The 12,677-nt window shown below is 41.2% G+C and overlaps 1 protein-coding gene across 5 annotated transcripts in view; it reads left to right on the top strand.

Annotated features, from left to right (window-relative positions):
- The window catches only part of Kcnu1 (potassium calcium-activated channel subfamily U member 1), a 93,420-nt gene that overhangs the window by 45,859 nt on the left and 34,884 nt on the right, over positions 1-12,677 (top strand). For all 5 annotated transcript variants that reach the window (XM_087900945.1, XM_087900943.1, XM_087900944.1 and 2 more), the window contains exons 12-18: positions 345-427; positions 2,052-2,121; positions 2,550-2,702; positions 7,140-7,252; positions 7,809-7,877; positions 10,041-10,130; positions 10,270-10,364. In XM_087900945.1, coding sequence (XP_087757071.1) covers positions 345-427; positions 2,052-2,121; positions 2,550-2,702; positions 7,140-7,252; positions 7,809-7,877; positions 10,041-10,130; positions 10,270-10,364 — 673 coding nt within the window. The remainder of the gene's footprint in view (positions 1-344; positions 428-2,051; positions 2,122-2,549; positions 2,703-7,139; positions 7,253-7,808; positions 7,878-10,040; positions 10,131-10,269; positions 10,365-12,677) is intronic.

The following is a 12,677-nucleotide window of genomic DNA, read 5'->3' as shown; positions in this document are numbered from 1 at the left end:
CCCCAATTCTCCCATTGTTTGGTATCCTTAAGGTGGATAAATGTATTGGCAGTTGCTGATAAAGGTCTTATTGCTCATCAGTAGAAACTGTACCCATATGTAAAGCAACTTTCAATTTCTGTAAGAGACCCTGTGCCCTGGTCCCTCAGTTGTAGCCCTCAGTTCCCTGGCAGAATTTTCAGGACTGTGGTCTTGAGATGAAGATGTCTGGTTCATGGCTCCTTCCTACGTGTGCTGTTCTTATTGGTGATAGTTTAATGAAACCATAAAAACCTTCAAATAGGGAATGCTAGAGTATTTCCCTTGTCATTAACCTGATGGCTGCTGTTTAATCTGAAGAATAGATGGAGTATGCAGAAGCTTGCCTGATTCTAGCCAACCCCTTGTGCAGTGACTTGAATGCTGAAGACAATTCAAACATCATGAGGTAAGAAGCTGGTGTTGCTCTTTTGTTCTTGCATGCCTCAATGATGGTAATCTTCTTATACACAGAAACAAAGCTTATCATATAGGACTAAACGAGGGGGACATCATCTTAAATTCACTAGGGTCATCACATGCCAGGGTTCTGCTTGTTCTTTCCCCCACATGCACTCCAAAATAATTAATGCAAAGGGAAGTGAAAATAGGACATCCTAATTGTGTATGACTTTCTCCATATTTTTCCCTGATGTTTCCTCTAGATAAGAGCTATATACATTTTAAAAGCAAACATACGAACACCCTCCCCCCCTTTTTATATTGGTAAGGATCAAACCCAGGATGTGATGTGTTAACTCTACCAATTAAGCTGCATTTCCAGCTGTCACTCCAGGTTGGCATTTAAGTAGTGCCCTTATGACTAAGATCATTTTCAGTTCAAAGACAAAGATGCCAATTGTAAATTCTTGTAGTTGGACTTTTCTTTCCTGGCGACCAATTCCCAAATAAACACACAGAAACTTAATTATAAATGCTTGGCTGATAGCTCAGGCTTGTAACTAGCTCTTACATTTTAAATTAACTCATATTTCTTATCTATGCTTTACCATGTATCTTGGTACCTTTCCTCAATATGGCAAGTTCATCTCCTTTCTGAGTCTCCCTGTGATTCTGAGACTCCTCCTCTTCCATTTCCTGCTCTTTTTGTCTGAAGTCCCACCTAACCTCTACCTGTCCAGCTGCTGACCAGTCAACTTCTTTATGAACACAATCACAGTGACATATATTCACACAGTATAAAAGAATATTTTACAAATCTATTTATATTTTCTATTTATTGGAATTTCTCTTTGGTAGTTCTAGGGAAACAGTACTCATGGTTGAGTGTGATGTGTCTCTGCACTCTGGCAAATATTCTCAACATGAAAAGAGTTAGTGTTCCCAACTTTAGCTATGCAGTATCTGTAAGCAGGAAGTTTCCTTGTGGTGATAGAAGCTCAAAGTATGATTTTGGTGGCTCTCTTCCTAGAGCAAAATAAATATGTGTGGTTGAAGATGACTACACAGAGCAAGGAATAGTTAAGAAATTACATCATATATGTTACACTGAACAGAAGACGTATTTTAGGCTCTTAACCTATAAAATGAGACAATTATGTTAAGTACTTCAGGCTACTGGGTGCAAGGCTAAGGTATGTGAAACTATTTCTTTCTTCCTTGTCAATGAATTTGTTTCCGAGTTTCAGTAGATTTGGTTGCTTGGTCACTTGAGCAGTGTGTCTTCGCTGGTCATGTCATTGTAAGTACTTTTCAGAAAACAATGTAGTGGCGCTAGAGGTCGCTCAGCAGCTAGGAGCACTCATCACTCTTGCAAGGACTCCCGTTCCAGGGTCTCTCACACCGTCTTCGTCTTTGCGGTACACATACATATGTTTGAGTGGAACACTTGTATACATAAAATAAAAATAAATAAACTTCAAAAATAAATCTATTAACATAGAATGAAGAAACAAACTAACAATGAATTTTGTAATGTGCTGAGTCCATCCCCACACTTACTCACAAATAAATTTAACTCTGAACTGGATTGCAAAGCCAACATGACTGAGCACATTGTGATTTTTTTCCAGGGTGCTTTCTATTAAGAACTACTGTTCCCATACCAGAGTCATCATTGAGCTCCTCCAGTCCCACAACAAGGTATCGTGGCAGTTGAGTGCATTTGGTTTTCTCATCTTTAGGTCTCCTCGTGGATCTACACACACACATACACACACACACACACACACACACACACACACACAAATCAGCACTAGATGAAATTTGGAGTCTTTTTAAAGCAGTAGCTCACTTAGGGACACAAACTAGGGGCACAATTAATGAGTTCAGCCATTTGACCTGAACCATTTTTACAACTTCAGCTTTTTTGTTTGTTTGTTTGTTTGGAAAGTAGCAGCAGTGGAGGTAGCCAACACTTTCAAAGGCAGACTGTGTTCTGTCATTGACCTTGAAAATACCTCTGTTCTCAAGAGTGAAGAGGCAACTATATAAGGAAAACATGCACTCAGAAGAGGGTTCTGGTGGTGTCAGTGTTCTTAATGCCTTCATTGTTCATTTCCCATAAACAGGTTTTCCTGTCAAAAATCCCCACCTGGAACTGGAGTACTGGTGACAATATCATCTGCTTTGCAGAGCTAAAGCTTGGATTTATAGCCCAAGGCTGCTTGGTGCCAGGCCTGTGCACCTTTTTGACCACTCTGTTTATTGAGCAGAACCAAAAGGTAACTCTATAAAGTGGTGCTCTTACTCCATGTCCCACACAGCAGGATCTGAAGTAGGGGGAAAATCAATAAATGCAAGAAGTCTTCAAGAAATGGGATGTGCCTCTTGGGCAGGGAAGTATCGAAAGATTTATCTTCGAATTTCGTTTCCCTGGTCTTGAAGAAGTCATTGTTAAAGCATTTGCAACATTGATCTGCAAAACAGGAAGTAACTCTGCTTCCTACCTACATCCCAGGATGCTGTAAATGTAAAGGTTTTTATAAATTTAGAAGTACTTTGAGTTATTGAGGGTAGAAATATAGACACCTTTAGTTTTAACAGAGAAGTAATATTTAAATGTAAATAAAATATAAAATTAGTATAGCAATTATTATATTAACCAAATATAAATGTTATGAATAATAACTAAAATCTAATTAATTTGTTGATTACTTTAGGGCAGATCCACTCAGTAACAGAAATAGTGGTCATAAATCGACTAGTGGTGCCATGCTGCCTCTCAGTGGTGTTTCCAGGACGTACCCAGCAGGGGTGGAAAAGCTAAGGAACCAGGTTGTATATATAGTAAGCTGGTGAACCAGGAGCCAGAGCCATCTGGGTCACAGTCTTCATGTCTCTGATGTTGGGTGTCTACCCACCACTTCTCAGCTTAGACCGCAGGTCTTTCATGGGGGACAGATTTCATTCTCATTCTACATTTGCTACTGCATATGCTGGCCTTCCTCTTGGCCTCTCTTTGGACCCCGTTTGCTTCATTTACATCCTTTCTTCCGCGGTCTTAGTAAGGAAAGGCAAGAGTAAAGGAAGGTGCTTGGGTTGACAGCGCTAACTCCAGCAGAAACACGACTCTCCAGTAAGTCTTTCTGAGGGAAAGATGATACGATATAGAGATAAACAGATGTGAGCATCAGGTAGTAGGGAATGAGCCTGAATCTGACCAGGATCTTACAGTCACCTTATGGTGACTGTGTGTGGCCTTGTTGACTTGTGACTTCAGACTTTGCAGAGAAAGCGACAGATTTTGTTTCTTCTTTGACTGTTGTGACTTTAGCACCTGTGACTGGGAAACATAAATGAAGTGAAAATCCTATATGAAAACTATTACCAACCCTGCCCGTGTATTTCTCTGCTATTTGACATGGACTTGTTACTCTCCATTAAACATGACCCCATGTCCATGGGCACCACAAAGTGACTTTGAGAACATATTTGTGGTCTCCATATTTTTTTTTAAAAAACTGAAGTCTGAAATTCTCACAGAATCAGGGCAGGGCTTGTCATTCCTGTATGGGCTGCATTTGTTTTATAACAGATTTTGGCTCACGCACTTGTATAATGGCCAGTGTGCAGAGCTGTATGCCTCTAATTAGGTGCTGGTTTTCCCTGACCCTGTTCCCCTTCTGTAAAATGAAAGTCATTAATCTCACAACCAAATTTCTCCAAGCTTTGCATGAATATGTATAAAACACCTGCATGCTCATAATAGCGGTGTTATGATTTATGGCACGAATGCCCTGGCAGGTTACCTGGCTAGTGGGACTGCAGCATATCTGGGACAGACAGATATGCCTTGCAGACAGTACTTGGGTATGGAGACTTTATTTAGTGGTTATTAGACGAGTATAAAGGTAGGGAGGGTTTGGAGAGGAAGAGAGAGAAAGAGAGAGAAATAGAGTGACAGAGAAGGGGAGAAGAGGAGAGAGAAGAAGGAAAAGGGGGAGAGAGATAGAAAGCTGTCTCTTAGGAGGGGGGGGGAGAGCCAAGACCAGCTTGCCTCAGCTGGGAAGGGGTAGTTTGGGATTGGGTGGAACTTGTCTCTTAAAGGGACAGGCTACCCAGGTGGCAAGGCAGGCCAGCATAATTATAACAAGAGGGTCTCAAATCAGTGCCACTTGTTTTAATTATATTATTTGTATTATGAGACATTGTAGTTGGAAGAACATTTCCTGCTTCCTTTAGGCCCACAGGATTACCTTATACTTCAATTTTGATTAAATTTACTCCAGCTGGATTGTGTAAATCCTCAGATTGTTCCTCTAAATGCGTTTTGTTCTCTTGCTGTCTTTTCTGAGCTTTAAGGAGCTCATCTCTATCAACATGTGTATCCTTTCAAAACCTGAATAATTCAGGCTAGAAACACTTGGTCAGTTTCTTTAGTAGTTGATGTAATGGTTTAGATAAAACAGGGCAGGTCCCTGAGGGGCGGCAGCGGTCCATGAGGGGCAGCCTTAACCCACTACCCAAGGCCTCTGTGGGTCCCAGGTTGGTAGGAGGTGGCAGATGAGAGACCTCATGGGGCAGCTGGTCCCATGAGGAGCCACGGTGGGTGAAAGACGGGCAGAGAAAGTGGGTATAGTTTACTCAGTGGGTTATGAAAGGAAGGGGAAGAGAGAGAGAGGAAGGGAGGGAAGGGGAGGAGAGGAGATAGGGCAGAGAGAGCCCAGGCTGGAAGCAGAAGAAAGATCCACTTACCTTGGGCTGGGGTGGGGGGTGGGCAAAGCTTGTCTCTTAAAGGGACAGGACAGACCATTATATGCAGTCATCAATGGCTGCATGCCCTCCTTGTAACAGGTGCTATCTGAGAGACTGAGAATGAACAAGAGATTCATTTGGTCTCACTATGGAGGAAAGGATTAGGAAAGGGTGCCAAATGATCAGAAATAGGTGGCTATTTTTTAGCAGGGCAATTTTCAAACCATGAAATGGTTTGAGGAGAAATGTCTGAGGTCACAGTTTATCTCCATATCAAGAGTTGCTCTAGAGAATCTATAAATTTCCGTCTTCATCTATGGTTCTGGCTTATGTCCTACTCTGTGGAGGTGGTACTGTAGGGTTCACAGGCAGCAGGTGAGGAAATGAGAAGCTGCCTTATACAAAATCACAAGAGAAGTTTCCAGCGACCTCCCCTAGGTGACATTCAGACTTGTTAAGCCTGCTCGTTCTAGAGCTAGGAGTGTAGTTTAGGGCCAGGGTGGTGCATGTGCAAGGTCCTGGGTTCCACGGCAGCACCAGAGAAAGGCCATCTTTCGCCCCTCATTTCTCTAGAGACCTACTGCTAGTCTTGGGTTTTGCATTAGTATCAATCCTGATCAACATCATCTTGGATTTCTACGACCCTGTAAAGGGTTCTCATCCTTAGGAGAAGCCACCAATATTCTTTTCATTGTGGATGTGATTTTTCAGCCAGAAGTAAGATAAAGTCAATCCTAAGCCTTCGTATCCAGAGAATGGCAACTTAGATTCCACATAGTCCCCTCCCGTCTCACTGTTAGTGTCTCACGCAACAGTAAGGCTGCTGTGCCAATGTTAGCGGTAGGCCAGAGAAAATGATTCTAATTCTGACCGGGAAACTTGGGTGCTGTTAACTTAAAAACATAGCTCTTACTTCAAAGTGAATAAAATAGTTTATTCTGGAGCCAAATTTGAATGACTAGGGCCTGGGAACACACACTTAAGTCACCCTGAGTCCCATGTTTCTATATGGAAGTGATTTTATGGAGTTTTCATAGTAATCGAACAAGGAAAGTCATAAATCATGACATTTAAAAACACACACACACACACACACATTGGGAGCTGGAGAGGTGGCTCAGAGGTTAAGAGCACTGATTGCTCTTCCAGAGGTCTTGAGTTCAATTCCCAGGAACCACATGGTGACTCACAGCCATCTATAATGGGATCTGATGCCCTCTTCTGGCCTGCAGGATATATGCAGACAGAATACTCATACCTAAAAAAGAAAGAAAGAAATAAAATTTTAAAAAGAGAACCCATAAAAACAAAACAAAAAACCAAATCAAAAACCAGAACCAAAAAAACCACATCAGTAGATACATCTGAACGGCAGCTACAGCCAGGCAGAGAAATCTCAGCTACAGGCCTCTGCTACTATCTGATTGCATTCTGAGTCCTTTGATTGGTGAAGAATAGGGCTTTATTAAGTTAATGCATTCCAAAGGTTCTTATTTATTTATCTATCAGGAAGTTAGGTCAGAGAGAGGTAGATAAGGCAAGGCTCTTTAGGAGGAGTGTGAGAACTTGTAATTAGGCTCTGGAGCTGCAGTCTTCCGAACTCTCCACAGGCGCTGAAGCTTTAATTAGTCAGCCAGTCTTTGCAGACAGACACAGCTTCTTTCCAGGAACGCTCCTTCACAATGCCTTCTGGGAAGAAGCTGGGTGGTGAGGTGTGCACATCATCTTGGACTCCACTGAAAACATGAGTTCGGCTCCTCCTTTAACATTGCTCCACATGAACGCTAGGCTGTATCTCCTGTCTTTGAGATACATGCAGTGGAAACTGATTTGGCACTTAGCAGTCCATGCAACCCATGTTATAGGGTCAGTTTTCCTTATTAATGTACTGTACGTGTTAATGTATGTATATGCATGTATCTATACATAACTCTGTATATGGTATGATTGATTATATTTTCTAGGTTTTCCCTAAACATCCCTGGCAAAAATATTTCTTGAACAGCTTGAAGAACAAAATCCTAACACAGCGCCTCTCTAACGACTTTGTCGGGATGACGTTTCCCGCGGTTTCCCGGTATGTTAAGTGATGCCTCGTTCCCCGTTCTTCCGTGCTGTGCGCTCAGCGTACACTGCCGATGGAGGGCTCGCTGTAGGCAGGCTCCGGCACTAACTCTTGAGATGTACGAGCAGTTAGTTCAGAGCCCCTAGATCAGTGGTTCTCAACCTTCCCAACACTGTGACTCTTTAGTCCAGTTCTTGTTGTGGTGAACCAAAAGCATAAAATTGTTTCTGTTGCTACTTCATAGCTGTGACTTGCTATTGCTGTGAATTATAATGTAAATAACTGATGTGTGGGATATTTGCTATTCAGCCCCCCAAAGGGGTCCTGACCCACAGGGTGAGTACCACCACTCTGGCACTTTACAGTTTCACCTTCGACTCAGCTGGCACTCTTGCTAAATTTTATGTCAGGTGGATTATATTTCAAGTGGAATCTATATTTAGGGGCTGCTTTCTCTGTTGAGTAGTTGGTTTTCTTCCCAGCGTGGAGCAGAAAGGGTTGGTTATGTTCATGTAGATCAGCCTCTTGCTTGTCTCCCTCCTCAAAACTCCTTTGTTTTCCTTCGTAGGCTTTGCTTTGTGAAGATGCATCTCATGCTGATAGCCATCCAGTACAGGCCCCAATTTCACAATTGTTGGTACTGATAAAGCTTTTCATTTTTTCAAGTTTTTTTTGGCTTTTTGTTGTTGAGGGGAGTTTGACTGTTGTTGATAGATGAAGGAGAGAGGGGATATTTCAGACCATTGGGATTTCTCAAGCGCTTGTAAGTCATGAATTTGTAACTGGATATTATAACATTGATATCTATCTATCTATCTATATCTATCTATCTATCTATCTATCTATCTATCTATCTATCTATCTATTTAAACTGGATGTTGTAACCTAAGCACCTGAGAGGTTGAGGCAGGAGGATCACTGATGGTTTGAGGCCAGACTGAGATGCATAGCAAGATCCCAACTCAAAAAAAGAAAGAAAGAAAGAAAGAAAATCAAAACAAAAGATAAAAGACAAAATCAGTTTTTAAGCTCTTACAAATACAATCAGGTATATTATTGTTATTATTACAAATACAATCAGATATATTATTGTTATTATTACAAATACAATCAGGTATATTATTGTTATTATTACAAATACAATCAGGTATATTATTGTTATTATTACAAATACAATCAGGTATATTATTGTTATTATTACAAATACAATCAGGTATATTATTGTTATTATTACAAATACAATCAGGTATATTATTGTTATTATTACAAATACAATCAGGTATATTATTGTTATTATTACAAATACAATCAGGTATATTATTGTTATTACTACAAATACAATCAGGTATATTATTGTTATTATTGTGCCACTTCTCGATGTTTGGTTCAGACCAAATACCTACATGTTTTGTGACAGTATCTTTATAATTAAATATTTACACTTGACCTTTGACAAAAGGTCAAGAAGAGATATGTAATGTTTAACATGAACTCAGAGAGCCTTTCTTCCCCCCAAAAGGAGCTGTTTGTTCAACAGTCCCTAGACACATGAGACATATGCTTGCTAATAGTGATATTTAGGGGCCACAAACCCATGTTATTCCTTTTGAGAGTCAAAACCAATCATACCCCTCATTAATATTTTCAGTTAGATATTCACCAAATGCACTATATTGTCTTAGGTAAAGATCTACCAAAACAGCACTCTGCCCCTCTTGGCAGACGTGAAAAGCTGTTCCTAAGGCTTCTCTCACACTCCCAATGGACTCTAACCTACACTGACAACAGAATGTGTCAGAATCAGGACTCACCTCCATTCCAAAGTGAACAGAAGAAACGTAAATTCGATTATTTATTTGTTTTCATTGTGTAAGACAGACTATTACTTGCCTGGTCTGGAATATGCTCTACAGACCAGGCTGGCCTTGAGCTCAGAGAGATCCACCTGCCTCTGCCTCCCAAGCCCTGGGATTAAAGGTGAGCACCATCATGCCTGTAAAGAAGGAAAAGAACACGTTGTCTGGAATGAAAGAACTGAGGGGCATTAGAAAAGCAAGGTCTTCACTGTTCTGATAACAGGAGCAAGGAGGGAAACTGCGGGACCGAGTAACCGGCACAGTGCTGCATCAAGGAAAACCGTGGGAAAAATTTAGAACAGTTTTCGAGCACATCAGCCACTGGAAAAGAAAAGAACATTGAAATTCACCTTGATAACTAGTTATACCTCTGTGACAATTTCATATTTTTTGTTTTATTGTGGTTTCAGAGACCCAGCTGTTCAAACAGACTGGCACTGAGCTATATTCCCATCAGAGAATGTTTATCTAGAATGTTTTTATTTTTTGAAGATCCAACCCTGGGCCTAGTGTGTACAGGGCCAGTGCTGCTCCACTGATCTACCTCCCAGACCTAATTACGTGTAGCTCATTTTAGGGACAGTTGGTCCAGGATGGGCACCATCACATTCCCATAAGGCTGTCCACTGTATGGCCGTGCCCTCTTTGTCGTGGTTGCCTAAGGCAACAAGGCATCAAGCACATGGATTGGTCAGTCCATCTCAGATTCATGACTGTCCAAAAGGAGGAACTTCCTCTCTGCTCAATAGTTAAGCCCTTCTCCACCTCCCTTAGCGTTGTGTAGTCGCAATCACACAACAGATTAAGCATAGGCAGTAAATAAAATAGACTTAATTTGATTAATATGTCAACTTAGAGTATCCCTTGTTAATGCCAGCATAAAACATCAAATATTGCTACAGAGATTAGCAGAAAACTTACTGTCTTTCTCCTTCCACTTCCAGTAGTCTCATACTCAATCCCTCGGCACAAGTGAAGCTGACTAAGGACACCCTGGGGTTCTTTATTGCTGAGTCCCCACAAGCTGTCAAAAGGTACTGCACTTTGCAAGTCGTTTCTGGAGAGGACACACTAGACCAAATAGGAGCTAATGGGAAACAGATGGCAGCAGCAGCATGTCTCCTTGGTGTTAGCCATCACTGAGGTCATTCTCGATTTCCTCTCTTTGTCCAGGGCCTTCTTTTACTGTTCCACCTGTCACAAGGATGTGTACACTCCTGAACTAATTGAAAAATGTGATTGCAAAAACAGCCAGCAACAAGCCCTAGGTAATTTCTTATTATCTCTGTCCTTAGCCTATTTCCTGGGGGTCTGGCGAAGGAGGGAAAGAGGCTTCCATCACTGAGAAGATAAGGAACATTTGAACTTAGCCAAAATAAGGCCTGTGCTTCCCACTGGGGACCCAAGACCTGACAACTGGTCTTCTAAAGCTGTAAGACAAGAACGACAATGATACACCTTTGTGGTTGCCCAGTTCAACTGCCTTACAGGCCAGGAGAGTGAGCTCCAGAGAGATTTAGTCATTGGCCACACAGCCAGCCAACAGCATCATCAAAGTGCACCTCAGCTATGCCGACTGCCGGTCGCTGCTCTTCCCCACCACACAGTGATTTTCTCAGTTTCGGCCTGAAAACTCAGCCCGTCATTGCCGACTAGACTGTCCCTGAAATTATTGCCTTCAGACTAGTCGTTGAACAATTTTTCCCTGGTAGACAGTGGCGAGTTTATTCTGACACGGGTGTGAGAATGTAACTCTGTCTTTTGTCTAGTTGAACTCAATGGCTCACTAGCAACTCTTTCCACTTCAATGCAAGAAAAGAAAAACTAAGCCTATATATGCATGATAAGTTTGTCCCTTCTACTAAAAAAGTTAGTCTTTTCCAGGAGCTTTCATAATCTTGGATAAATTCCAGTATCTTAAAACAGAAACTTTATCAGTTCCAAATGTGACTTTTCTGAATGGAACACATTTCATAGATTAAACTTTTTATCTCTTTTTCAATCTGTTTCCCCTATATTTACCTACACAATTCTTGAGACACCTTTTTCCCAACAAGACAACTATATATGAAGTGAAACACCATGTGCTAAATGATTTATGTCAACTTGACCCAAATTAGAATCATCTGAGTGGAGTGAATGGCTGCTGAGAAATACCTCCATAAGATCGGCCTATAGGCAGGTGTGTGGGGCATTGTCTCAGTTACTGATGGATGTGGGAGGACCCAGCTCATAGGAGGTGGTGCCCGGTCATGAGTTAAACATGCTAAACATGAAACCATAAAAATAAGGTATTGTCCCAAACACATTATGCAAGAGAAATTCTATTTATAAATGTAATGAAACAAATCTGTGAATCTTAAGATGTCTTTGTATATCTTTAAACAAGTTAATATTTTTAGATGTATTTTAACTTTTATTTATGTGTGTGGGTCTGTGTCTGTATGAGTATATGCCATGTATGTGCAGGGGCCTGTGGAGGCCAGAAGAGAGTGTCAGATCCCCTGGGAGCTGGCATGAGAGGTAATTGTGAGCTACCTAATGTGGGTGCTGGGAACCAAACTAAGATCCTCTGAAGAGCAAGCAGCGTGCGCTCTTAACCACTGAGCCATCTGTCTCTCCAGCGTCCTGATCTCTTTTTTTCTCCAATGCTCATCCCGTTCCCCAGCTTTTGCATTGTATCTTTTCTCAACTTGGCAAAGATAAAGACTTTAAAAAACCCTCATATTTAGCAATCAAAACTTGTTTTTAGTGGTCATAATTTATCTTAAAATGTTTATATATACATACATGTCTACACATACACATACATATATTTTAAAATTAGGCATATGTTAACAATGGTGATCAATAACTTAGAAGATGTATAAATGAAAGGGTCATGAGTTTTGTTATTTAGATCTGTCTTAGGTCATAAAACAACACATAAAGCAATTATGTTTAAAAATTATGACTATTTATCAGCTGGTCAGTAGTTGAAAGAACTTATAAATACTTATACTAAAAATAATTTATAAGCACTTAACAACAACAACAACAACCTCAGAGAACGTGTAACAGGATTCAAGGAAGTCTCCATGTGAGATTTCCAAGCAATCCTTATAGGAGTGGGTATTTTGGGCAGCCCCCAAACACAGAGTAGCTTTTAGGGCATGCTTGCAGGGACTCTGAGATCGCTATACTTTGCCTGGCCCCAGTGACTCTCTGCGACCACAGTACAGGGCTTCATGACTCCCTCAGTCTGTCATCTTTCCTGCCTACAAAACCAGTACCGTATGCAGGACCACAGTTGCATCAGCTTCTACATGCTGATCCTGAGGAAACACGTTCCTAGTTGCTTCCCAGGATCAGGGCATCCCTTGTGCATTCTCAGCTTAGACCCTCTGGTCATTCAAATGAATTAGCATTCTTCTACGCTGCAGCCTTTGTTGACTGGGTCTTGTCTTTGATGCTTTCCTGTTGTCTCAGGGCAGAGCAGGAGATCTCTCTCTCTCTGACCATTACAGCCTTTCTGGCAGATGCCCTGGCTCAAATTTAAACTTTCTGGAGCTCTTTTCCTTGGCAAAATGCTCATCTTTAAC

The sequence above is a fragment of the Myodes glareolus genome, chromosome 23 (assembly GCF_982192425.1).
Source record: "Myodes glareolus chromosome 23, mMyoGla1.1, whole genome shotgun sequence".
Classification (NCBI taxonomy): domain Eukaryota; kingdom Metazoa; phylum Chordata; class Mammalia; order Rodentia; family Cricetidae; genus Myodes; species Myodes glareolus.
The sequence above is the reverse complement of the archived record's forward strand: the minus strand, read 5'-3'. Positions and strand labels throughout refer to the sequence as shown.